General features: G+C 39.1%; 6 protein-coding genes across 6 annotated transcripts; 3 read left to right on the top strand and 3 right to left on the bottom strand.

Annotated features, from left to right (window-relative positions):
• The first annotated feature begins 328 nt into the window (after positions 1-328).
• LOC149108677 (LITAF domain-containing protein-like) lies at positions 329-2,330 on the top strand. Its single transcript, XM_089293442.1, has 2 exons — positions 329-823; positions 1,528-2,330. Exons 1-2 carry the CDS (start codon positions 633-635, stop codon positions 1,637-1,639), a joined length of 303 nt encoding a protein of 100 aa, XP_089149568.1. The 5' UTR covers positions 329-632; the 3' UTR covers positions 1,640-2,330.
• LOC110041711 (U6 snRNA-associated Sm-like protein LSm1) lies at positions 2,154-5,700 on the bottom strand. Its single transcript, XM_020747021.2, has 4 exons — positions 5,543-5,700; positions 5,118-5,186; positions 3,860-3,975; positions 2,154-2,730 (listed from the first exon to the last, which is right to left on the bottom strand). The coding sequence occupies exons 1-4, from the start codon at positions 5,586-5,588 to the stop codon at positions 2,545-2,547; spliced, it is 417 nt and encodes a 138-aa protein (XP_020602680.1). The 5' UTR covers positions 5,589-5,700; the 3' UTR covers positions 2,154-2,544.
• A 151-nt stretch (positions 5,701-5,851) lies between these two features.
• LOC110041709 (2-acylglycerol O-acyltransferase 2-A-like) lies at positions 5,852-9,378 on the top strand. The gene is made up of 4 exons (XM_020747019.2): positions 5,852-6,442; positions 7,055-7,274; positions 7,782-7,981; positions 8,555-9,378. Exons 1-4 carry the CDS (start codon positions 5,989-5,991, stop codon positions 8,710-8,712), a joined length of 1,032 nt encoding a protein of 343 aa, XP_020602678.2. The 5' UTR covers positions 5,852-5,988; the 3' UTR covers positions 8,713-9,378.
• A 750-nt stretch (positions 9,379-10,128) lies between these two features.
• On the top strand, positions 10,129-23,302 carry LOC110041710 (2-acylglycerol O-acyltransferase 1-like). The gene is made up of 4 exons (XM_020747020.2): positions 10,129-10,692; positions 19,886-20,105; positions 21,004-21,203; positions 21,574-23,302. Exons 1-4 carry the CDS (start codon positions 10,254-10,256, stop codon positions 21,726-21,728), a joined length of 1,014 nt encoding a protein of 337 aa, XP_020602679.2. The 5' UTR covers positions 10,129-10,253; the 3' UTR covers positions 21,729-23,302.
• On the bottom strand, positions 11,639-12,714 carry LOC149108676 (uncharacterized). The gene is made up of 2 exons (XM_089293688.1): positions 12,153-12,714; positions 11,639-11,832 (listed from the first exon to the last, which is right to left on the bottom strand). Exons 1-2 carry the CDS (start codon positions 12,703-12,705, stop codon positions 11,639-11,641), a joined length of 747 nt encoding a protein of 248 aa, XP_089149814.1. The 5' UTR covers positions 12,706-12,714.
• LOC110041633 (2-acylglycerol O-acyltransferase 2-like) lies at positions 22,282-25,365 on the bottom strand. The gene is made up of 4 exons (XM_089293443.1): positions 24,859-25,365; positions 23,982-24,201; positions 23,063-23,268; positions 22,282-22,691 (listed from the first exon to the last, which is right to left on the bottom strand). Exons 1-4 carry the CDS (start codon positions 25,289-25,291, stop codon positions 22,537-22,539), a joined length of 1,014 nt encoding a protein of 337 aa, XP_089149569.1. The 5' UTR covers positions 25,292-25,365; the 3' UTR covers positions 22,282-22,536.
• Positions 25,366-25,883: the final 518 nt, after the last annotated feature.

Below are 25,883 nucleotides of genomic sequence, written 5' to 3'. Positions count from 1 at the left end.
TTAAATAACTGACGGAAAACTCCAGAACTTTCTTCGTAAAATTGTTGTAGTTTTATTGCTTTTTCACCGCTGTATTGATGTAGACCTTCCGAAAAATAAACAATGAAATGAATTTCGATTTCCAAGCTCGACTCGTAACTATTACTTGTAACTGGCATACATTTCTTTCAGTGTTAAGGTCAGAAATCAAGACCATATCCTGATTACTTTCTAAATTCTTGTAAAATCCCGATTGGCAATGTATCATATAAAATTATCATTATCGTAAGGACAAATCGGCTTTTGGATCACTTACCCGACCAAATAGCTGATGTGAACCGAGGTAAAACAAAAAAGAGAGTAGTCTAATTTCACTTTATTTTGCAGTATTGTATATCCTCAAGGTATTCAAAACAGAACTGAACTCAAATGAATATTTTTGTCCTCGCAAATTATGAACGCTAAAACGCTGAACTCATAAACATTCATTATTTCTCCAGCTGTGTTGATACAATGCCTTACAGCGTTCCTGAATTGACTCATGAATTTCAAATTTCAAATTTAATCAGTGTTCGTCGTGATGAAGAAATTCTACGAAAGCAGCCTTAGAATCAAAGCTTTTTCCGGTTAATTCAGTGGATCCAAAGTTTGCGATGTACCAGTCACCTACCACCAACCAGCCAAACCAGCTAAACGGGTACAGTGCTGTTCCAGTCTATCCGGTTTATGGTGAGGTTCCAGTGGATGTATGCTGCCCTTACTGTCAGACCAGAGTGTTCACTATAACCACGAAGGAAGATGGCAACTTGACGTACTTTTCAGCGAGTCTACTGTGTTTTATGGGGTAAGAGAGTTCAAGAAATATTGCTTCAAGAAATAGCCAGTTAACAAAGAGTTACACGGTAACGAGGTGTACTTTAAATCCAGTTCCAGGAATTAGTTAATTAACAACGCTTCAGAACCGTGAAATAATTATTACTGGACAAGAAATGAACGGTTCAATTCGCAAATAAATGCTCTTTTCTTTTCTTGAGTTCTGAGTTGCTTTCTCAGGCTTTCTTTTACTTGGGATCACAAGGTTATCCCAAAGGTTTTGGAACACGGGGAAATTTTGTTTCAATATGTAGAGGTTATTGAACAAGCGTGAGGTGAAGATAGCTGGATACCAAGTATTTTTTTTTTTTGCGTGTTTAAGTTATGGACCGAGACGGAGTCTCAGTCCATATACACGCAAAAACAGAACGAGGCCAATATCCAGCCATCTTGACCGAACAAGCTTAGTTAATACAGGGTTTTGTTGTATGGAACTGAGAACACTATTGTTTTGCGGGACACAGCGAGTAATCCCGAGCGGGTAAGATAGTGCCATCTTGTCTGCTTGGGTACCCAATTACAGCGCCAGGATTCAGGTCGTCTTGCCAGCTCATGGAGCTCGCCATATAATACGTATGCTTAACAAATTGGCTTAATTTATTTGTTTTAGTTGTGTCAAACTGTAAAAGTCGTTTATTTTTCTTTAACTCCACATGTTTTACTTTTTTTCGTCAGGTGTTGGTTGGGATGCTGTCTAATTCCTTTCTGCATTGATTCATGTAAGGATGTCATTCACACATGCCCGAACTGCAGAGCACCGGTCGGCAAATTCAACAGGCTCTGTTGACAGACGCAAGAATGCGAGCTTAGACATCAGCGACAAATAAATCAGACCCCAACCGCCCCAAAAATGCATGATGTAAAACAGATCTGAGCATGGTGCTCATGTGCAGTACATTGAAGTTATCTCATTTTGTAGTTCCAGAAAATGTCCATACCTCCTGCACGATAGGGATTTTTATCTTAAAAAAAAGACCCACCCCTCTGGAAATTCCAATTAAGCTTCATACATTTCTTTAAACTGTTTTGGTCTCACACAACCCCCACCCCCAGGAAATTCCAATCCCATTTGTGGTGGTTGGGGGGTAGGGGAGGGAGTTTGAATGTTTTCTGGAACTGCACACTTGTCTCTTTAGACAGACAAATCAGTGCAAATAAAAAAAATCACCCAGTTGGAAAAATTGTATTGATGTAAACCTCAATTCTTAGTATTAACAATGAAAGATATGTATGGTTATCTGTAAAGAAAATTTAGATTCTGAGTTTGGAACTGAAAAGGCAAGTTTCAAAACAAAATGAGATGTTTTTGCTCCTGGAGCAAGTTTATTCTCTAATGGTTACATTTCATGTAGCACATTTCTTAGATAATCAACGAGGACTTAGCTTGACTTTTTAAAATCTGAGACAAGTAACACATACATAAAAAAGATTTCCAGAAATATACAGTCAAGTTACAATAAATATATTATTATATCTTACCAAGCCTTTCCTAATCAGTCAGAAAACAAGTGTCTCATTTGGAACCAAAGTGTTGCCAAACCTTAAGCTCTTTACAAAACTGTCATGTCAGCAGATGAGTCGTGTTGCTTAGCAACAAAGTCGATACTGTGGACTCAGACAATTATCAGACACCTCAGGGATTGGTGCTTAGTATTGACTTCCTTGATGTGTCATATCATTTCTCAAAGAATCTCAACTAAAAACATCATCATGGTCAAGATAAGTGTCTGATGCGTTAACAGGGAGACCTTTCTTCAGTTTTGCTTTGGTCTTTGCTTTCTCTTGTTCTTCTTTAGCCAACTGTTCATCCCTCTGTGCTTCAAGGATTTCAGCCACTGATACTTCTTGAAGTTCACATTTTGCTTCTTTTTCTTCATCCTTTTACAATATCAGAAAGACACAAAAACACTGTTAATTTTTTCTGTGACTGTCATGTCATCCCCTACAATAGGTCATATTCGTGTTCTTGGTATTGGACTGGAGCCAGCCTGCAATGGAGGCTCATGCGTGTAAATATCATTAAAAAGAGATTCATGTCATTTGCATTTGAAAAGACTGCCCATGTTAGCCTCGGTTGAAACCTTAGTTCCATTCCAATACCGAGAATATGAATACAACTTATTGCCACTGATTTTGCTTACTTCAAGCTAGTTTAATTTTATGACAGCCACAAGAAAACTGCTTCAGTAGAACATAAAAGGATGATATACAGTTATACCTTTGGTTTTGCGGAATCTCCCGCCGTGGCTGGTTCAACAAACACTTAGGACTGTATCTGTCGTTTTCTCCACTTTATTGCAGCTTCTTTCGTACATTCGTTCTGATCAATCTTATCGCTCTAATCGTTCTGACTTAAAATTACAATATTCACTACATTTTATTATCACTAACGTAAAAGCCTTGGCTACGTATGTCCGGCCGCAAACCTAAGTTGGCTAAGGCTCACTATTGTTTCTCTGCGGTCTTTTCTAATCTCCTAACGCGTAACGCTTGGGGTTGATACTAATTTCCTTAGCGTGGGCTACAATTATTCTTTGATAATTACCGAGTATAATCCGATTACACTGATCCTAAAACCACTAACAATTGATTGCTTTAAGCTGAGTCATATCTATTTAATATTCGTCACAGGATGTGGCTATAACACCCAATGCAAATTTCTGCTCGCGAAGCAATATAATTACTAAAAACGTGCTTGAACTTAAACAAAGAAATCTTCTAAATATTGTACTAAAACTTGTTATGACATTTGGGTCATACTTGAAACCAACAAAGACCAGAGTACTAGTTAGCAACTTGCTCTTTGGCTGTGCTGCATATATGATACATAGGTCAGCCTGCTTGATAGACTAGATGATGTATTATTTTTAGCCTCCAACTTGAATAACCTGGTATTTTTTCATAACTGTTTATAGTTCTTTGAATCCTATGGTTAGTGTGATTGCTTCTGTTTTTACAAAGTCATCACTCATGGACATCACTCTAATCTTCACTATGAATCACTTACTATTTCACCAACAAGGACCATATTTTCTCCTCTGACAAGAAAAATTCCTCTGGGAATGTCTCCATACTTTCCTCCAACATGAATTCTTTCAATAGTGTCTTGAAGCAAAAGATTGGCTGGAACAAAAATAGTGGTTAGTTTCGCCACCATACTGTTATACAGAAATATGGCAGATGCATAAAAAATAGTAGGAGTGTGAGACAGAGTGACACGATGGTAAAGTGTTGGTCAAAACATTGGTAGACTGTGCATGTGTCAGTAGTGTATCAGCCAACATGTTGGGCAACACGGTGGTATAGGATTCTTTACCTTTACCAATAACTTCATAAGGTGTAAATCTTTGACCCCCCCCCCCCCCTTCCCGCAAAAAAAAAAGAAAAAAAAAGTTCTTTGTCTTATACTACCTAAACTAAAATCTACTTCTACTAAGTTAATTACAGTTAATTTACAGTGTACTTTAAACAAAGGAAAAAATGTCATTCCAAATTAACTATATTTACAAGGCGACCTAGACTAAAAACTAACTTGACTTGAACTGGACTTTTTATGGTAGTGAACCTGTGTCTGCACAAATCAAAGGTTGTGTGATCCAAGGTGCTTATAAGCACCAGGACTATGTTGAAGGACCTTCAGTATAGGTTTCAAAACCCAGGTTAACACTCAGTTATTTATCAACTTGAAGTTGACAAAAATGAATTAACCACCATAGCGAGTTATTGAAGCTGAAGTTGCGAGTGTTAGCCCTTCATCAAAGCAAAGTGCCTAAATCTGCATGTTATCTGACAGGTTGTCTTAATACAAAAATGTCAGGTTTGATAAATCTTCAGCAACTCATGTCATTACTTCACAGCTCAGCTTATTGTGCAGATTCAGAAAATATCCATACTTCTCCCACTGGAGGGAGTGGAATTTCCTGGGGGGTGAAGGGTGGGGGTTCTCTAAGGACAAAAAATTAAGAAAAGTATGAAGGTTGATAGGAATTTCCAGAGGGGAGGGGGAGGCCCTTAGAAAAAATCCCTTTTGTGGGGTACTGTAGGTATAGATATTTTCTGGAATTGCACATTGGGTTGAAGAGGGAAAAGTAGAAACCTCCAGCTAGGACCAACCTATGGCATAGGATCATCATGCACAGCAGTTTCACATCTTACCCTTGAGAGTTTGAAAACTTTAGCATTGACTCTAATATTGGATTAAAATGGATGTATCCTAGGTTGTTATTATGTTGCTTAAGAAAACATTGCCAGTTTGCCACACTTACCAAATTGATCGATAGATCTCAGATATCCAATCAGTGTTCTTCCATCTCGAAGGACAACCATTAGTCTCTCTGGCAATTTTCAAAGTAAAGAGTGTTACATATAACATATACTGGTATATTAGTATTTCAAAAAATATATATTTTGGAACTATTGTGTAAATTGCCTTTGATGAAACAAAATGGCAAAGTTCTATACTAACTACTGGAACGGAAACAATCATAACGCTGGTCAATTGTTATCATAAACTACCAAAAAATGTCATCTCAGACCTAACCAACATGAACAGCAGTTGAAAACAACGTAAGCTATTATTGAAAACTTGCCAAGAAATTCTTGAACCGACGAATTCAGCGCAACGTATCAAATTTTCCGAGAAAAACAACAAGGTTCCAAATAAAATTGAGGAAAAGAACATAAAACTTACTATCTATCTCCTTGACGAGACTTGCAGTCCCGGGAAGAAAGCTCATTGTGGAAATTTATTGAAGACTTTCGCATGCAAAGTGAAATAATTTCCGAGTCTTCCTCTTCATAACCAAAATTTGTCAGGCGTATCAGAAACTCTCGGATCGCGGAAGACCTGGTAATGATAAGATTTAATACTCCATATATGGAAATCAATCACGTGTACATCTTTCGGTTTACGTGAACAAACGCGTGATGAAAGCGTGACGTGAGACACGTGAAAACTGATCCGACAATGTTGTCATTTCCCACACTGCGATCAAAATACAAAATACACCGTTGCATCTTCCGTTGTTCAAAGACCACCTGGGCAAAGTTCATAAGTAGTTACGATTTATCCACCCTGCACGTTTCGTTTCAAGATAGTTGCTATCCAAGCAAGAAGGACGACGCTTTGCTCCCAAAATGACTAGTAAACACAGAAAGAAGACGAGTTTTTCGCTGTCTTTTTCGGTGTTTGAAGAGCCGCTACAATTCGCCGTCGTTTTGCTTATGACGGTGTTGTTCATCTTCGGGCACACTATTGGAATCCTCCTCTCAATTTATGTGTTTCTAACGCCTGTCTATAGCTTCATCGTCATTTATTTGGTGTGGACTTATTGTTTTGATCTGAAGACGCCAGCGAAAGGAGGAAGAAGGTCCGAGACGTTTCGAAAACTGAAGAGCTGGGAGTATTTTCGTGATTATTTCCCAGCAAGACTTATAAAGACTAAGCGTCTAGACCCAAAAAGAAACTATATCCTGGGATACCATCCGCATGGAATTATGTGTGCTGGAGCTTGGGTTAACTTTGCGACTGAGGCTACTGGATTCAGCAATCTTTTTCCTGGCATAAAGTCGCATCTTCTCACTCTAACATGTAAGTACAAAATTTTCGTTTGGTTTTGGAAATTGTGCTAACAATATTAAGGTTACTCTTACATGTAAGCATATATTTCAAGAGTTTTATTTGTATCTATGCAGCGTAATACAAGTGAACTTGTCTTATGCTGTAGACTCCAAAAAACTGCAAAAATAAGTTTACTGGAGTTGTAATTTGATGGATGATTGCCTTTGTGTGTCCTTCTTTTTGGAATGTTAGAAAAAAATTCCCCGTCGCTTATTTTAGGCTTTCCTGATCATGTCCTAAACAGGATAAACTTGATACATTGTTTGTTTATTTTAGAGCTTCAGTTACATACATAACCTTTCATCTATCTTGTTGTTTCGCCAACTCCCAACGTTTGATATATTTTTCTCCAAGGGAATAGCTAAATGGTGTACTACGGTGTAGCTGGTAAAGAAGTCCTCTCCAATGAACTTTGTATGATGAGCGCTGAAGCATGAATGGCTTCAAGAGGTTTCACATTATTTGTTTGACCCCCGACTGGGTACAACATGGGTGTTCATTGAGCTTAAGCAGACAAATATCACATTTCGAGGCTATAGACATGAAAAGTTCTAAAATTCTATTCTATCATGTAAATTTCAGTGATGTTTAAATTTCCATTTTGGAGAGACTTTGTAATGGCTGGAGGTGTATGCGATGTATCAAAAGAGAGCATTCGCCACATAGTTACAAAGAAGGGAACTGGTAACGCAGCAGTGATTGCAATTGGTGGAGCAGCAGAATCTCTTGATGCTCGGCCAGGTTCTTATACTTTGACCCTGAAAAACCGGAAAGGATTTGTTAGGATGGCTTTACAAACAGGGTAAGAATATTGAATAAACATTTCCTTAAACCTTAATACCTATACATCCTCCTGGCATGTCACTATTTCATAGCTTTGGGCAGAGATCATGGGATTTATGCTGAAGCCATATTGTCAAAGCAGAACTTCAGACATTAAATCTAATCTTGTTAACAGTGCAGGTCATTGGAAAGAGGTCAAACAGGAAAAAAAAAGAGAGATCTATTTCAGACTTGAGCCTGCCACCTTTGAGCCTAACTATAAATAATGATGATGGAATAGTCTAAACCTGTAATACTTGAAATCATTAACAAGGAGAGTCGTGGGGGAAGGGTGGGGACGGAGAGTGAGGGGGTCATGATGTTGTGCATGTGAAGTTGAGATGTAATTTATCCCAGCATTAGTAGTTTTTATCACTTCAGACATGCATCTCTTGGCACTTCATTTGTCCTTGATTTCACCTACTGCTTAACCCTCCTGTTGGCCCTTTCTGCAATAAGGAACATTTTTCTTTTGTTTTCTTTTCAGAGCATATCTTGTTCCAGTATTTGCATTTGGTGAAAATGAACTATTTAATCAAGTCAGTAATCCAAGAGGCTCAAGACTGAGAGCATTTCAAAACAAGTTGATGAAAATCTTGTCATTTGCTCCTCCACTGTTCTTTGGAAGAGGAATCTTACCCAAGATAATTGGTATTGTACCCTACAGGAGACCAGTATGCACTGTAGGTATGTACAAGTAGTAAAATGAGGATACTTTAGACATAACATAGTGTATATTGAAGGGAATTACACATACATGTTTGGTATTAATTCTGCCCAGGTCACTTTACTGGAGATGCTGCACCTCAAGTAAAGTGATTGGGCAGAATTAATATCATATGTGTAACCCCAGCATACAGTTTTAATCCTAGGAATTGCAAGAGTGTGAAAGTTCATGAGTTTCTGCAGAATTGTAGGAGCTTGTAGTTCTTACAATCTGCCTGAGACTGTTCTGTTGAAGATGAAAACTGTCACAAGATTTTTCATTGTTTTAAAACCCTTCTGTGATGGTCAGCTTCAGAAATGTCAAATGTTCAAAGTTGTATAGAATTTTTATATCATGCAAGCAGTGCAACCTACAAGTGTTACCTCTGACAAATTCAAACCATCTAATTCCGGTCTAACCATTAGCCAGAAGTAAGGAGCCTTCCATCTTTATAACCCAGCTGAACTCTTGGCCACGAGTCCTGTAATCTTCGTACCCCAATGCACTCCCACTTTTCAACAACTTTTTTAATTTGGATTTTCTTTTGTCTGTAGTTGGTGCTCCAATCCCAGTAAAGAGAGCTGTTGCAAATCCAAGTCCTCAACAAGTAAACAGACTTCACAAGAAATACGTACAAGGGCTTATTAACCTCTTCGATGAACAGAAACACAGATATGGTCTGCCAAGGAGCGTTAAACTGAGAATTGTGTAATAGACATTAATTATTCAGCTTGAATACCGTCCATAAATAAAAAGAAAAAAATTTCTTCTAAACAGTGTAAAACAAATGGCAATCGTTGTGCAACCTGTAAAACATACTGCACTGCATGTATTCTATTCAAATAATTATTATTTGGACCGAAAACGACACCATACTTGTGGTGTGGATGGCCAGTTCACATCTGGCATTAGCTGGTTGAAAAAAGCGTCCAGCAGCAGCCCTGCAAGGGCAAGTCAAAAGTCAATTTAAGAAAAGATTTTTATAAAGTTAGTCAGCCTGGCTACAATGGTCGGTATGACCTGACCCAATGAATGTCTCAAATTTTAGTTGCCACGATCTTAAATTGAATTGTATCAAGATTTTTAATGTGGCTTGCAAAAATATGAAATGGTTAACGCCACAGATTTATCCAAGCCATAACAGAGGATGAGTGGAGGGAACTAAGCGTAATATATTACAATTTAGCATTTGCTAATAATTTATTCGTTATGGATTGACAAAGAATTTATTGAAGAGATTCAAGTATTTCAAGATTATTTTAAAAAGAGTGACCATATAAATTAGATTTATTAAACCAATGTTTTGTTACAACAAGTTATATTTTGTAATTTAAATTATTTATTTGCAAAGAGAATATTAAAATCTCAATTTTCTACAGCTGGTGTGGTTGATAATTTGAATACTCAAAATTCAAACAAGCTTTCCTTACCAGTAGAAGTTTGTACAAGTGTTCACCAGTGAGATTTCTTTACAGTGCGACTCCTCGAAACTCGAACCGGGCCACTTCGAAATGAGTAAACCAATCAGAGCGTTAATTAAGAACAAAGGCTAGCGATCTTTTCCTCAAATAAACCAATAACATTGAAGAATCGTAAAAAAATTGAAAACCCAGCGAAGTGCGAGGAGTTGCGAACTCAGGAAACTTTGCCATTTGTTGATTGGTTAGTTTCGATCCTAAATTTTGTACTCTTTTCAACTGTTTCGATTTAGTTGTCGCAAAATGAGTTTTCAGCTAAATTTTCCGAGCAAGATTTATAATTATAATAATTCGCCGTCAAGGACTGAATCTATAAGAGTGTATAGGGCGCAGAGGAGTCGATAGTGTTTATATTTTCGCGTCAAACAGACCGTTACTTGCCGTCACCAGAAACTACCAGTTCATTGTTCTCAGTTTACGTTTTGATTGCTCAATTTTCTTTTAGGTGGCCCGATTGGAGTAGTCGTACATACAGGGTAACCATTGAACGACTATAAAACAGCACAAGAAAAATTTGATCGGAGAGGCTCCAGTCCAGCGCAGAGTCTTGCTTGTTGAAATTTTGGGCGTCCATCTCTACGTATCTTTGGTAACCCGATTGTGTGACGGCTACGAATATAACACGTGTTCTGAAACATGACACAAACCGGAAGAGGACAGTCTGCAGCATTTGGCACGATTATGTTCTTTGAACTCTGAACAGGCTAGTATTTTGAAACGTGCTCGCTAAAAGTATCAGTACAGCAGCAGAAGACTGCTAGTCTCGCAGAACGAAATGCCTCTTGTAGAGTTTGCACCGCTTCGCATCCCTCTTCACCGTCGATTAGAAACCGCAGCTGTTGCGCTTTACTATTACTCGTTCTTTTTCGGAGCATTGATCGGGACCTTGATTATTCTCGGCCTGTTTTTCACCTCATACTATCCCATCGCCATTTTGTATCTGAGCTGGGCCTATCTCATCGATGGACGCACCCCAGACCACGGAGGGCGGCGATCTAACTTCGTAAGAAGACTGCGAGTGTGGAAATATTTCAGGGATTACTTTCCGATCAAGTTGATCAAAACAGAGGAACTTGAGCCGAACAAGAACTACATATTTGGCTACCATCCTCACGGGATTCTGTGCTCGGGGGCCTTCTGTAATTTTGCCACCGAAGCCACAGATTTTAGTGGTATTTTTCCGGGAATAACTCCACATTTGTTACCGCTTATGGGTGAGTAAATAGTGAATTTTCAAATAGCTTGAGATTAGGACAAGTCATTATCACGGATGAGTTTTATCGCGTCGTGGGATTTTTTGTTGTTGTTGTTGTTTTGGTTTGTTTTGTTTTTGTTTTTTTTGTTTTTTTGTCATGTCACGCATTTTACAGTAAGAACGTGCACGATAACACAACATATTGCGTGACCAGACGCAACATGATGTGATTTCCTTTTTTTTTGGAAAAAAATAAATTTCTTATGATAAAAAAGATATCCATACCCACCCCGAGGAGAGTTGCCGGAAATTCCAAGAGGAGTAGGTTCTCAAAAGCCCAAAGTTTTGAGGAAACAGTGAAGCAAAACTGAGGCGGTACGCAGCTCTTACAAGGTTCGCTCTGATTCGTCGACGTAGTTTTAGGATGAAAAAATATTCAATAAGAAGTGGATTAATTAAAAATATAATAAGAAATGAATACCAAGAAATAAATATAGAAGGAAATATAAAAAGATTTCGATGGGAAAGGATATCAGGAACGTAGATCGAATGCATAGGTTGATTTAAGTTAGTTTAGCCTTGAAGTTCTTTGTTACTTTCTTGAAATAAAAGATGCTTCATGCAAAGGTATAAAGTAAGGATGAAGATTTGCCCAGTTACCCTTGTTGCCCTGTAGCCCAGTAGCCTTGTAGCCAATGTAGCCCATGTAGCCCTTGTTGCCCTTATAGCCCTGTAGCCCTGTAGCCCTGTAGCCTGGTAGCCTTGTAGCCCATGTTGCCCTTGTTGCCCTTGTTGCCCTGTTGCCCATGTGTCCCATGTTGCTCTTCTTGCCCTTGTTACCCTTGTAGCCCTTTAGCCCTGTAGCCTGGTAGCCCATGTTGCCCATGTTGCCCTTGTTGCCCTTGTTGCCCTGTTTCCCATGTAGCCCATGTTGCCCTTCTTGCCCTTGTTACCCTTGTAGCCCTTTAGCCCTCTAGCCCTGTAACCTGGTAGCGTTGTAGCCCATGTTGCCCTTGTTGCCCTTGTTGCCCTGTAGCCCTATAGCCCATGCAGCCCATGTTGCCCTTGTAGCCCTGTAGCCCTGTAGCCTGGTAGCCCATGTAGCCCACGTTGCCCATGTTGCCCTTGTTGCCTTGTTGCCCATGCTGCCCTTGTTGCCCTTGTTGCCCATGTTGCCCTTGTTGCCCATGTTGCCCTTCTTGCCCTTGTTGCCCTGTTGCCCTTCTTGCCCATGTTGCCCATGTTGCCCATGTTGCCCATGTTGCCCATGTTGCCCTTGTTGCCCTTGTTGCCCATGTTGCCCTTGTTGCCCTTGTTGCCCATGTTGCCCATGTTGCCCTTGTTGCCCTGTTGCCCTTGTTGCCCTTGTTGCCCATGTTGCCCATGTTGCCCATGTTGCCCTTGTTGTCCTTGTTGCCCATGTTGCCCTTGTTGCCCTTGTTGCCCTTGTTGCCCATGTTGCCCTTGTTGCCCTGTTGCCCTTGCTGCCCTTGTTGCCCATGTTGCCCTTGTTGCCCATGTTGCCCTTGTTGCCCTTGTTGCCCTTGTTGCCCATGTTGCCCATGTTGCCCATGTTGCCCTTGTTGCCCTTGTTGCCCTTGTTGCCCATGTTGCCCTTGTTGCCCATGTTGCCCTTGTTGCCCTTGTTGCCCTTGTTGCCCTTGTTGCCCTTGTTGCCCTTGTTGCCCATGTTGCCCTTGTTGCCCTTGTTGCCCTTGTTGCCCATGTTGCCCTTGTTGCCCTTGTTGCCCTTGTTGCCCTTGTTACCCTTGTTGCCCATGTTGCCCTTGTTGCCCTTGTTGCCCTTGTTGCCCATGTTGCCCTTGTTGCCCTTGTTGCCCTTGTTGCCCTTGTTGCCCTTGTTGCCCATGTTGCCCTTGTTGCCCTTGTTGCCCTTGTTGCCCTTGTTGCCCATGTTGCCCTTGTTGCCCTTGTTGCCCATGTTGCCCTTGTTGCCCATGTTGCCCTTGTTGCCCTTGTTGCCCATGTTGCCCTTGTTGCCCTTGTTGCCCATGTTGCCCTTGTTGCCCATGTTGCCCTTGTTGCCTTGTTGCTCTAATTAGTTTTTAGATATTGTTCGACCAAAATATGTAAGAATAGGTTTTGTCGCTAAATTCTAAATTACGATTTAAATGGACGTTGAGAGGCCTACAGGCTGGAAACTTGTGCGCTTGATTCTGGGTTCCAAGGTACCAACTGGATCTGTTTGTACTGAAATAAGGACATTGGATAGGATTGCAGATGTTTACTATACTTCTCTCTCCATCTTCAACCGAAATCTTCGCTGTAAATCGTCTTGATGGATAAGAGCACTCTATTTATACTAACAAAATACGTGGTTGCATCATTCGAGATACAATTTTGAAGAAGGTTGAATAAAGTCAGCTTGAAACCTGAAAGAGCCCGATTAAACTAAACTGCATGTTGACTAAAGTCAATTTGAAACCTCGATAAATACAGCTGATTCAGTGGTCTCTAGAGAGGTGTTTTGCAATGTCCATCTAGAGAATGTACGCCCAGCTTAGAAAGCTGTGTAAAGCCAACTGCAATTTACAACATAAATTGAAAATTGATTTTTCTTTCGCTTAATCATTTCAGTTTGTTTAGCATAAAATACATTCATTCTATTAACCCTTTGGATACCAAACTTTAGCCAAAAAATACCGTTTTTAACCGTTTTAGCTGCCATGATGCTAAATAAGCCTAAGTTTTGCTAAGAAAGTTTTTTTTTCACTAAAAGGAGAGATTTTTCGAAGATTGTTACAAAATTGAGCAAAATTTCCATTCCGGGCATGCACATAAGCCAAAATTTGGACTTTTTTTTCTTGCCATTAACCGTTCTCAATTTTGTTTGTTGCCCCTTTCCTTTCTGTTTTTCTCGGCCCTTTTACACTGGCTACTTTTTGCACTGTATGTTCTTTTTGGCTGCCATGAAAAGTTGGATGTTAATTATGGGCGAAGCCTAGAAATGGACCTTGATCAATTATAGGCGTAGTGGACCATTTTACCACGGTTTTTGCACTAAAACTGATAACGTTGTTTTTCGATTTGCGACGTCGGAATGTCGTCGATATCTGGCCACTTGATAAGGGGTGGCCGCTTAATAGTTGACTGTGTTTACTATATTTTTCAAACAGTGTTAAAGATTCTAATAACTAAGGTTTTCGATAAACAATTGAGAATAAAAAGCAGCGATATTAGAGACCATTAAAGAATGACGTTTCGACGGCTCCATGCCATCACTCTCAAATTCAAATAAGATACGTTATGTGAGTTCATTATATAGTGAATGAACGTGTGAAGGTCTCAGTGCATATGATTAAGAGATAAAAATAATCGATGAATAAGAATAAAAATACCAAGCGTGGTGTGCTTGAACTGTCAAATAAAAAGTTTTGCTTTAACGGAGTCAGATTGAGTGTTAAGTGTTGGTTTTTGTTTTTGATGAAGAGCATTTCATAAATTAAACAATCCAGTTTCCGACGGCATTTCTTGAGGATTGTAAATTGGTTACGGAGATCTTTGTTCCTCAGATTGTGTACGTCCCGCAGGTGTTTACCAATGACAGAATGCTTGTGGTCATTAATGCGCTGAAATAGGTGTTGGCAAGCGGCGTCGACAAAATCTGGATCGGGCCGGATCACGGATAGGATCAAGGAAAAAATGCAAAAATCAAAATTTTGTTGAGCAAATTACACTAGAGTGACTAATGTGAGCAGAACGTTTTATTTAATTCAGGTGTGATATTCTTTTATTCTTTTATAATATCAAGCCAACTGGGAGCTGGTCACAGATGAACTTTTTTTGAGGCTGTTGGGTTTTGATTGCGATGATCAATCATGTCTTCATATCTTTCTCCGCAGTTCAATATGTGATATTTCGTATATTCACTTGCACTCTTCACCATCTACGGGTATATTACGAACTCACAATGTGACCAACTCCCAGTTGGCTTGATAGCTCAGTTGGTAGAGCACTGCACCGGTATCGCAGAGGTCATGGGTTCGAGTCCCGTTCAGGCCTGAATTTTTTTCAGGCTTTAATTTCACGACTGCTTAAGTTGTGTGTATAATTGCGATGATCAATCATGTCTTCATATCTTTCTCCGCAGTTCAGATAAATGATATTTCGTATATTCACTTGCATCAAAGGTAAACTGTCATAAAACGAGTCAGCATGTTAATAATAGGACGAACGTATGAATCGAAACACAAAAACTGAAAACACTAAAAAAATTAAACACCTGATGATTTCAAACAATTTTCGTTTTTGAGACAAGTCTATATTTTTACACAGATGTGAGTTTGGAATACGATATTTCGCACTGGAATAAAACGAAACAAACCAGTTGTATTTCAAGGAAATATAGCTGTTTCACAAAAATTATAGGAATGACATCGATAGTGTGAACGATAACGCAACCCGAGAATAAACAACATTTTAGGAGTTACGTCACGATTTTTAGAGTTAGTAAGCAAGCAAGCAAGCAAGCAAGCAAGCAAGCAAGCAAGCAAGCAAGCAAGCAAGCAAGCAAGCAAGCAGGCAAGCAAGCAAGCAAGTAGGTAAGTAAGTAAGACTTAGATGCGGAAAGTCATTTTTGGGGTCGTAAAGAGTTGCCTTTAAATAGAATAAAACCTTAAAATGATCGTGTTCTAGGATAGAAAACACTTAAGAGGCAAGAACAAATCAAAACGGAATGAGGATGGTTGAGGATGGCAAAGATTAACGAGGGCTGCAAATGACGAACTTGAAAAACTAGGCTAGTTTTTTCAAGACGCGCAAATCGTGACGTAGCTCCTTTAAAGCAAGCCATGTCCATAAGTTTTCGTACGTAAGTTTTCTCATTAACTGTAACGCCAACTGTAATGCTCACATCTGACACGAAAATGTAGCCGAGAATTAGCTACTGATACGAACAACAATTTCAAAAACGAGAATGGGAGGTTCACGCAAGCGTCGAGCCAACTAACATTCAAATATAACTACATCTGCCTGTTCATTACAATTTAAATTCGTTGTAAATTAAGCGGTTATTTGGCTTTTTAAATGACCTCTTGTCATTGATATGTTATTGCGTCAAATTCGGGATTCTTATTTTCATTTAACATATTTAGTCTTCCACTTTTATTTTTTATTTATTATTATCTTATAAACGATTTGATTTTTGGGGGGATTTTTTTTTCTTTAAAACCTTTTTTTGTCTGTGATCCGATCCGTGATCCGATCCGTGATCCGATCCGTGATCTGATCCGTGATCCGATCCGTGATCCGGTCCGTGATCCAATCCGTGATCCGGTCTGGTCCGATCCGGTTTTGTCGACGCCGGTTGGCATGTATAGCCCACATAATCTGCGTCGCACAGATCACATTTGTATTCATAAACAACGCATTGTTCGTTCACGAACAATGACAGTTATTTGACAGTTCAAGCGCACCACACTTGATATTTCTATTTTTACTCATCGATTATTTTTATCTCTTAATCACATGCACTGAGACCTTCACACGAACATTCACTATATAACGAACTCACATAACGTATTTTATTTGAATTTGAGAATGATGGCATGGAGCTGTCGAAACGTCATTCTTTAATATCGCTGCTTTTTATTCTTAAGTGTTAAAGATACTGTGTTTTTTTGTCTTTCATGTTTGTCTTGATTTATGCCAGTCTTATATTATATTTATTTGGACTCGACTTCCATCAAGCACTTTGGTGGGCTTTTTGACGCACCTGGACAACCCTAGGCATTTAAATGTTTCTAAGCTTTGTGTTGTCTGGCTGCTAAAATTGGCTTTAAATTGCCTGCCATCATAGGGAAGCAAACGAAAATTTCTCTCTAAACGAGGCACTCAGAATCTCTTGTGAATGGTTTCTTGAAATGGAGTATAGCTCTCTTTTCAGAGATTATCTAATGCCGTGGTTTACTTTTAAAAAGGGAGCATACATGCTTTTGGAAAACTTTCATCTGGTATTGTCGGATCATTTGGATAAGCCAAAAAGAAACACAGGACAGTTTAAGAACAAGTGGGTGGAAACACTGGAAAAGGTTAAAGGTAAATTTGGAATCAATCCAATTCTCAGAAAGGATGAAATTCTCAGGAAACTAAATTATACAATCCAAGATAGAATTGCTGGAAAAGGTTGGACTGCAATTTAATGAATTTAATTTGTAGGGCTAGTACAATACGTTAACCAACATCGACATGGAAAAGTACCTAACACTGTTTGTCAGTGAGTGAGGTGTTCAGGGCACAATTACAACACCAAAAAACAGCATGATTACAGTTGAACCTCCTGTAACGGCCCCCTCGCTAACAACATTCACTTTTTGTTGTCCCAGCGGACAGTCCATATATTCACAACAGCCACCTGTCCACAACGGGGACGGCCACTTAAACGTATTACAACTGCCAATTGAAAATAACTTCTCGACAACCACCAGTTAATCAACGACTGATGAACAGTGTATACACCCCCTCCCCTCAAATAATTTTAAAAACATCCACTAAAATTGATGACGTAAATTACAAGGTGTGATGTAGAAGGTAGAATTCGTTAGGACAAGGACTAAGTTCGTTAGGACAAGTACTAAGGAGACAGGGCGTAAATGACTGACTACTTCACAGCATTGGGATAGGTACCAGCAGGAAGAAGAGCGAGAGGGAGAACCGAGACCACTTGGGGAAAGCCTGCGTAGAAACAAAGTAACAAGGCTGGGTGCGCAAAAAGGACAGTGCTGGATTGATACCATGGCAACCTTATGTGCCTACTGACGTGATGAGAGCAGATGATGACGATAAAGTGAGAAAAAAATTAAGATAGTCCTGAGGATGGAGTTGTGGTGATAGTAAGGAAAGAAGATCCTCCAAGATCCTCAACTGGGAGCTCGTCTGCAAAGTCCTCATATCCAATCCCTCAAGCACCAGAGCACCAGAGTCAACTGGCAGACATCAAACTAGTTTGTCCATGTCAGAAACCTTAGAAACTAAATTTGAAACAGAACTTGGTGGAAAAAATCCTGCCAAATGAAAATGCAAAGGAATTTGCTATACAAAATATTGGAAATAATGGACATCAAAATACTTGTGGGACATCCCTCACTGAATACTATCATGTTACTGCCCACCTTAGGTTTTGCTCTGCTGAGACATTATGTCTATGAATTGCTAAAATTGCATCAGGTTTCTATTTAGAATAAACAGTTTGAAAGCTAAGCTTAAGTGGCTTTGTTTATATAACCTTGGTTTCTTTTCACATTTTTTTAAAATTAATTCATTGCATCAAACTTAACAGTACAAAGTTACTCCAAATTTACTTTACCTAATTTCAGTATTCATGAGAAAATGCCTTGGTTAACGCCCAGCTTAGTACATAAGGACAAGGGCATTTGATCACAAAAAGGAGACCGAACCAGAAAACAAATTAAATATTAAATATAATAGAGTGGTTTTCAACTGAGTGGCAAAAGTAATCAGGCAATAACTTTGGCTTTGGTTTTGCAATATTTTAGATTGGCTAATTAGTGTCACTGGTAAGTAACTGTTTGGTTTTGGTTTTACAACACTCAATCGAAAACTGCTGTAAACAAATTAAATAACAAATAAAATATACAGTCAAATCTGAACAAAATTAATAAGGTCACTCTGATGAAACAGACCCATCAGTGGAAGAAAGTATTCAACATCCTTACAATTAGAGCTAATTAGAGCAATATTTGGGGTAGGTTTCCCCTTATGGCTGAACAAATTCCCCCAACCACCCCCTCCCCCTCTGAACATCCCTGGACCTGCCTTTATAAATTATCTATGAAAAGGAGGTGTCTTTATCATAGAGGTGTCCACAGCAATGAGTTTGCCTATATTTACTAAGGGTAGGTTCCCCCTTATGGCTGAAAAAATTCCCTCACCCATCCTCCCTGAACATCTCTGGACCTGCCTTTATAAATTATCTATGAAAAGGAGGTGTCTTTATCATAGAGGTGTCCACAGCAATGAGTTTGCCTATATTTACCAAGGGTAGGTCCCCCCTTATGGCTGAAAAAATTCTCTCACCCATCCTCCCTGAACATCTCTGGACCTGCCTCTGTAAATTATCCATAAAAGGAAGGCATCTTTATTATGCAGGTGCCCAAAAGAATGATTTCATGAACAGAAAGCTGTATCTGGTGTTACAACCCTGTGAAAAGTTAAGCTGATTTTCAATGATTTTGATGTAACTCTCCAACAAGACAGCATCATAAATGACAAAAAATTACTGATCTGGTAAATTAAAAGCCCTACAAAAACTTGGCTAGCTACTTTATAAAAGATCCCCATCTTGATTTAATATTATTTGTTTGCATTTATTTTGTTATGATGTTCTTTGAAGTGATCAGTAATTCCTAAGGATTGAGCAAGGCTTTACACTTTGATGAAAAATTAATCATCAACTTTAATGAAGTTGGTGTTCTACCCTCTGCAGAGAAAATGCCATAAATTTTTAATCAAGCGGGATTTAAACTAGAATTGTGTTGGAAATTCTGTTTGCATTTTGTAGCGTTTAGTTCTTGATGAAGTGTATTATTCTATAAAAACCTCCAAACACCACACGCGATCGAATATTATTCATTTAATTACTTGGGGTAAATAATAGCTCAAAATTCTACTATGTTTGTACTCACAATGTAAGCTTACTTAAACTAAAATAATACTTCTGGTAACATTTCCAAGAATCATCTGCAAATAAGTTTAATATTTAGTGTTGTTTGATAATTCGTGGAAAATAATCTGCTTCAATAATCCTTAACGCGTAATGCGTAGAGAAAATCTGCGCTTAAAACGCAAAAACGCCAAAATGGAAACGCGATGCAAACCTGTTATAATTCTTTGTTTATAGATTAACCGTTGCCAGGCTTTTAAAAACTGAAGAGGAAAACATACCGCTCCAAAACAACTCATTCTGTTCACTTTCGCGCTTCGCGATTATCGTCCGCCATTTTGAATTTTAAGTACCCTATTGTTTCCGATTGTTTGATCGAGCCAATCAGGAGAGACCTTGTAAGAGCTGCGTACTATCTGGCAAAACTGGCATTTCCAGAGATATAGCGGGGTGCAAACCAAAAACCCCTCCGCGGGAGTGGTGTGGATAGTTTTTGGAACAACACAACCCTTTTTTTTTCTTGATTATTGAAGTTTTGTTCACGTTGTTGTGAATGTCTTTAAATTCATAGCCTTGTTTAAGCCTCCATTATTCCGTGACTATATCATGAGCAGCGGAATGTGTAATGTCACTCGTGAGAGCTGTGAGTACATACTGACCGAGAAGGGACCTGGTAATTCAGTCGTGATCGTGGTGGGAGGGGCTGAGGAGGCATTTGACGCTCATCCTGGAACTTACACCTTAATCCTGAAGCCACGGAAAGGATTTATCAAACTTGCCCTGCGAACTGGGTGAGTTGCAGACATCGATAACTCTTTACACATCTAGCCTCTTCCAAGCATTTAGTTAGTTGGGGCGCAGCGCGAAAACGGTGAGCTCTCTCGCCGCGCTTTTGCGCTACGCCCCAACTAACTGAACGCCTGGATTAAGGCTATCACACATCTTGCTTACAGTGTCAGACAGTACAAGCAAATCTTGTTTTTTTGTGTGTTTATCTTACATTGTTTTATGTGTTGGATGTGTGTACGTTCAAGACAAAACAAGAACAGTTTTGTATGTTTATTTATTTATTGTTTTTGTGCACAGCCGTTAGATCACGGGGGTACTTTCTTATATGGGCTATATATTTTGTATGTGTGGCCCCAAATGGTAGGGTTTTTCAGCCGTTTTAGTCATAAAAGGGGTATCGATTTTGACCATTTTGGTTAAAAATAGGGTATGGTTTTAGCACTCTAGTCCTGAATTGGGTATGTTTCTTAGAAGAAGCTACCTTTTCATCTTTAACTGTCAACAAAAGCCCTTCATAACTTATGTTTGGGGCAACGCAGATTTTGGTCATAAATAGGGTTGGGGTTTTGGAAAGTGGGCCGCACACCCCACCCAACTTTTCTGGAAGAATTCCGCCCCCCCATCCAGGCTTTAGATCTTACAAGAAACCTGAAGTGAGTCAATTTAAAACTTTACTGGGGCTTGAATATAGGTGCTTCAGTTTGCTTATTACTAACTGCAGTCCTGCAGGTGCATAAAACAAGAAATTGTACTCATGAACATGCTGACTTTGACTAAAGCTGCCTGGGACATAAAGCTGCAACAAAATACCTGACAACAAAGGTTCTGAAGTCAGCTAAAACTCCTTTTCCACCATTTCATGTACAATTTATCGTTTCTGATAATATTTTCCATCTTTAGAGCCTCTCTTGTTCCAGTGTTTGCCTTTGGTGAAAATGACCTTTTCAACCAAGTAAGTAACCCTCGAGGATCAAGGCTACGAGACATTCAACTCAAAATTCAAAAGAAAGTTGCATTTGCTCCTGTTCTTTTTCATGGACGTGGGATTTTCCAGTACACATTTGGATTACTGCCACACAGGAAACCAGTCAATGTTGTTGGTAAGTTTAAAATAAAATACATAAATATCAGGAAAGAGGCTTAGAGCCATTATGTGTTTGAGTTAAACAGGCTAAATATGCCTTTTTAAAAACATTTCCAGCACCTTTATTGTACAGGCTACAATTAATGTTTGCAAAAAGTTGATAGTAGATGTAGCACATGTACTGGCAACTGGCAATGGAACTAGGAAACTTCAGAAATATTTGGAATGTCTCAAAATCTTTGGACATCTTCTGATATGGTTGGATCATCTTCGTTGTCTTCAACGTCTGGCATCTGTGACTCAGAATAAAAACGAAACAGTTGGCAGGTGCTAAACCTTGGGCATCATATCTCAATAATTATATTTTTTAATTTTGTGCTTTGCAGTTGGGGTGCCTATTCCTGTTACAAAAGTTGAAAAACCAACTCCTGAACAACTTGATGATCTTCATGCCACTTACATTGAAAAACTCAAGCAGCTGTTTGAAGACAACAAAGCCAAGTATGGTGTTCCTGAGTCGACTGAGTTAATTATTTACTGAAATTTAACTTACATACAACTCAGTAGTATCAGATTTGCTATTGTTTCTTTGGACTTCAGGTTTTATTCATGTTCAATGCATGTGTGATGATCCCTCTCTACTAAACAGTAATTACTTATCACTAAACGACTTGCATCACGTATTGGCAAAGTTACAGAATGGCAGTTCAATTTTTTTTTAAAAATTTGCCCATTCCCAGTTGAATATTGAAAACGCATGAATGAAGCATTCTTCATGCCAAGAAAGAAACCAAGAATAGCTGATAGATAAACTGAGTAGTCATGTAAAATAGAATAGTAAATTATTAATATCCTGTAATTATTTAATAATACTTTTACAGATATTCATAACTTTAATTACCCAATAAAAAAATATATTGTAGATCTATTTTTATACAAAATTCTTACTTTATAAATTATATTGTAAAAAAATAGGTACTTAAATTATCTCTTTTGGATAAAAAGTTATGTAATAAACCTTTGAAAAGTTTGTTCTGATTAGGAAAATATAAAAGAAAGCAAGAATAGAAAATAAGTATGAGTTAATGGGATAAAACAAGGTCATGCCTTTTTTCAAGTACACTAGTAATATAATTTACAATGCCTATCATTCTGATGTATAGTTGAACTAAGCAAGAACAAGCTTCTTCTCATCCCAGCAACCTCTCTATCTACAAAATTTTTAAGTTTAATGTTTTTGGGGGCCTGTCAGGGAATGGAGGGATTCCTGCAGATGTGAAAACAAAAATGACTTACTGAGTAGTTACAGGTTTTTACGTTAAGGTGAATGACTACTGGCATAAATTAAGTTACTGAATAATGATTCCAGTGTCTTTAGGGATGTTGTACTTTGAACAGTTTTCTTCAAACAATTTTTTTAATTCTCTGACATACTCTGTGTGAAGTTGTTTGATTTGTTCATAGCTTGGACTTGTTACCCTCTCTACATGAATTGGTGAGCCAACTGAAAAAAGAACGAAAATGAAAAAAATTACTGATTTAAGACTATTAGTGAGGTCATTAAATTCCTGGTAAATCAGTTGGTCAGAGTCAGTCAGTTAGCCTGGAAACACTGATAGATTTTCCGCTTTGTTCAACCCACTGAAAAAAAAATTTGGTGGTGTGAAACAAAAGCTGGAAATTCATCTGTGCTCACAGGATATCAGTCAGTGATAAGACACAAGAATAACAAAGTCAGAAAGTCTGCTGCAGTCCATTAATGAGTCCCATGATATATATGGCTTTTGCTGTTTGCTTTTCACTACCTACATCAAATAACTTGCAGCAAGTACAGCATATTTAGTTTTGTAGCTAAATATTTATTCCATATCATACCTACAACAGTAATAGGCTTATTGTAAGGAAGAGCTGGGATGAATTTGTATTTCCCACAAAAAGTGGTTAATGTGTTTCTGGTGAGAATCTTAAACCATTTTTCCAGCCTTGTGCGTCCTGTTTTGTAGCTCTTGAAGTAGTCAAGGCTGGCAGGAATATGAAAACAGTCATTTTGTCCAAATCCAAAGACAGGAACCAGGGACGATCTGCATTAAAAAGTAAAAGACAGAAGAGTGTTAATTACTGAACATTTTATTTTGGTATGAATCAATATCTGACTGCCACATAAGAACCATCTTGGCACTATCAACCTTCTGACATGATCGTCCCAAGTCATGGGTTTAATGATGGTGAGAAATTTTGGTTGCATGCAGGACAATATTTAATAACACTCAGGAACTGAGCATGTGAGAGCTGAGTGTCTTGCTAAAGACCACAATATAAAATATATAAAAAGGACGGGGCTGCTCCGGAAATTTTGGCATGAGCCCCTAAGGGGTACCAAGATCCAGTTTTGTGGGCGTGGCTTGGAAGTTTTTTCACCCCTAAGAGGTACCAATTTTAAAGCAACACATTATCTCATGTAATACCTTTTTTCAGTTCAATACCCTAAACTGTAAAAGCTCCCTCTGTGAACCTTTTGAGGCCAAACACCCTGAGGTACCAAAATCGCCTTTTTAACCCCTAAGAGGTACAACGAGCACCCCCGTCCTTCTTATATGGGAGTTCCTCTCGGGCTCCAACCGAGGATTAAACCCAGACCTGTTGATCTGGAGTCAGTCCTGTTACTAAAACCTGCTTGGGGAAGAAGTACAGGCTCATTTCCCAAACAAGGGCTGGATATGAAGCTAAACAGTGCTAAGCGAGTCTAACAAGTGAACCAAGTGTTCATCAAAATAACTAAAAGTCTGACTCGTACCCTGTCTCTAAAGCCATTTTGATAAACTGTCTTCGTCTGTGCAGAGTTAAGATGTATTCTTTGGAGCTTGAGTCTAGAGACTCTGCAGCGCCTCCAGGTATTAAAACCAAAGAATGGCCTGGGCCGATCTGAGTCAAGACGTATCTACAACTCTCTAACCCTACATCCACAACTCGAAGCCACAATGCAATCTCACGTAAAATTGGTGACCAAAGTATCACTAGAAGAATAAAAGTGCCAAGGGATCAAAAATATTTTCCAGTGGGGAAGGTGATAACATCATTACTAGTGCTCATTACTAGAGCGTCAATGATGGATCAAGAAGTGCTCAAAAGATAGAGCGTGGAGCTAAGATGAGCACTTTTGGAGGTGGCTTCAGATGGGGTAAAATGGGTAAACTGGGAAAATGGGATTTGAGTCACTGGGACTGAGAATCACAAACAATGACAATGGAAAAGCAGCTGGGATTTGGGCGAAACATAGTAAATGGGATTTATACCCCTTTTTCCTCCCCCCCTCCACCCTTTTCCCTCTGTCTTCAGGATCCCCCTCTTCTAACCATTTGAACCACTTGCAGACCTTATATTTCAACCATTGAGTTCTGTTGGTTGGTCATAATATTCTACTGGAAAATTAATTAAGCAGTTGAGTAAATGCATTTTGGAAATCTCCAGATTTCAACAATGATCCATCACTTACAGTAAAATGTTTTTAAATTATGTGATATCACTTTCCAAATTCATCTAAAAACGAAGGTCTGTATTTTGGCTTCTCAGTGCAAAAGAATCGTTTGCCATAATTTACCCCACCAGGGGTTAGCTTAGTCCATTATGAGTAGTACCCCCCCCCCCCCCCGCCTCCCGTGCGTAGTACTCACGTGAATGTCCTCCAATGTGCGGTGTTATGCCGGGAAACTTTGTTTGAAAATCCAGCACTTTGGTCCCAAAACTAATGACCAAACCCTCAGGAATGAAACCATGAGGATGATATCCAAAAATATAGTTTTTAGAAGGGTCAAGGTCCACTGTTTTCTCTAGTGAGATAGGATAATAATCTCGAAAATATCTGAAAACAGCCAAGTCACCTACGTAGCCAATACCGACTTTCCTTCCACCTTGCTTGGAGTTCTTTTGGTCTACAACCATCCATGCTAAGTACAACGCAGCAATGGGCAAGAACTGAGGATTGAAGTAGAGGAAATACAGCCCGGCGGCTGCAAACGCATACGTCACCCCTGCTATGGTAAACACATACAAGCAAAGAACACAGCAACCTTGGACAAATTTAGAGACGACATGTTGTAGTGTCATTTTGGTAGTCTTGTCTTGTTCGATCCTACTGCACTCCTCGGAAAGCAATCTTTGTGCTTGTTCGTGACTGAAATTCTGCCGGGCCTTCGCGTGATCTCCCTGCGGTGCGGCCGGACGTGTCACCAAGAGAAAATGGTGTCACAAAATAGTCAAAATAGTCCGACCTAGTCAAGTGGCTATGACGCGAGTAAGTGCTTTCCGACTCACTTGTGTGGAATGAAAGCGCGCCATATGTGAACGTGTCAACTACGCTAGAACGATGCGCTTGACGGAAAACCAGGTATATATGGGATCAGGGATCACAGCCCAGGGGTCACAAGTCATAGGATCAGCTAATTTGCTTATGTTTTGGAAGGTCAGTAAGGGATTGAGCTTTTTAGAAACTTTATTCCGAATGAGAAACTAAAATACTCCATTTCGCAAGTAAAAAACTCTTTCCTTTTCAAAAATATTTAATCTCTGGCTGTTTACCTCTTGAATGCTTCCGTCACGCTACAAACGGTGTTTAGGGATTTCCTACTCATATTTCACTACATTGTATTGCATAATAAGGAAACATGAAAACAATGCGTTTTTAAAAGTATCCGTTTTC

The sequence above is a fragment of the Orbicella faveolata genome, unplaced genomic scaffold, assembly GCF_042242905.1.
Source record: "Orbicella faveolata isolate gen_17 unplaced genomic scaffold, um_ofav_v1 contig_25, whole genome shotgun sequence".
NCBI lineage: Eukaryota > Metazoa > Cnidaria > Anthozoa > Scleractinia > Merulinidae > Orbicella > Orbicella faveolata.
Note: the sequence above shows the minus strand (reverse complement) of the source record. Positions and strands in the feature narration are given on the sequence as shown.

Bases quoted from the DNA above. Each gene is read 5' to 3' on its own strand.
- LOC149108677 (XM_089293442.1), top strand. From the start codon at position 633: ATGTACCAGTCACCTACCACCAACCAGCCAAACCAGCTAAACGGGTAC. The intron at 824-1,527 runs GTAAGAGAGTTC...TTTTTTCGTCAG, and splicing joins AGTCTACTGTGTTTTATGGG to GTGTTGGTTGGGATGCTGTC.
- LOC110041711 (XM_020747021.2), bottom strand. From the start codon at position 5,588: ATGAGCTTTCTTCCCGGGACTGCAAGTCTCGTCAAGGAGATAGATA. The intron at 3,976-5,117 runs GTAAGTGTGGCA...TTTTTGTTCCAG, and splicing joins GAGATCTATCGATCAATTTG to CCAATCTTTTGCTTCAAGAC. The intron at 2,731-3,859 runs GTAAGTGATTCA...ATATTGTAAAAG, and splicing joins TGGTCCTTGTTGGTGAAATA to GATGAAGAAAAAGAAGCAAA.
- LOC110041709 (XM_020747019.2), top strand. From the start codon at position 5,989: ATGACTAGTAAACACAGAAAGAAGACGAGTTTTTCGCTGTCTTTTTCG. The intron at 6,443-7,054 runs GTAAGTACAAAA...TGTAAATTTCAG, and splicing joins GCATCTTCTCACTCTAACAT to TGATGTTTAAATTTCCATTT. The intron at 7,982-8,554 runs GTATGTACAAGT...TTTTGTCTGTAG, and splicing joins GAGACCAGTATGCACTGTAG to TTGGTGCTCCAATCCCAGTA.
- LOC110041710 (XM_020747020.2), top strand. From the start codon at position 10,254: ATGCCTCTTGTAGAGTTTGCACCGCTTCGCATCCCTCTTCACCGTCGA. The intron at 20,106-21,003 runs GTGAGTTGCAGA...TTCCATCTTTAG, and splicing joins AAACTTGCCCTGCGAACTGG to AGCCTCTCTTGTTCCAGTGT. The intron at 21,204-21,573 runs GTAAGTTTAAAA...TGTGCTTTGCAG, and splicing joins GAAACCAGTCAATGTTGTTG to TTGGGGTGCCTATTCCTGTT.
- LOC149108676 (XM_089293688.1), bottom strand. From the start codon at position 12,705: ATGGGCAACAAGGGCAACATGGGCAACAAGGGCAACAAGGGCAACATG. The intron at 11,833-12,152 runs GCAACAGGGCAA...ATGGGCAACAAG, and splicing joins GGGCAACAAGGGCAGCAAGG to GGCAACAAGGGCAGCATGGG.
- LOC110041633 (XM_089293443.1), bottom strand. From the start codon at position 25,291: ATGACACTACAACATGTCGTCTCTAAATTTGTCCAAGGTTGCTGTGTT. The intron at 24,202-24,858 runs GTGAGTACTACG...TTATTCTTCTAG, and splicing joins GCACATTGGAGGACATTCAC to TGATACTTTGGTCACCAATT. The intron at 22,692-23,062 runs GTATGATATGGA...TTCTTTTTTCAG, and splicing joins TAAGCCTATTACTGTTGTAG to TTGGCTCACCAATTCATGTA.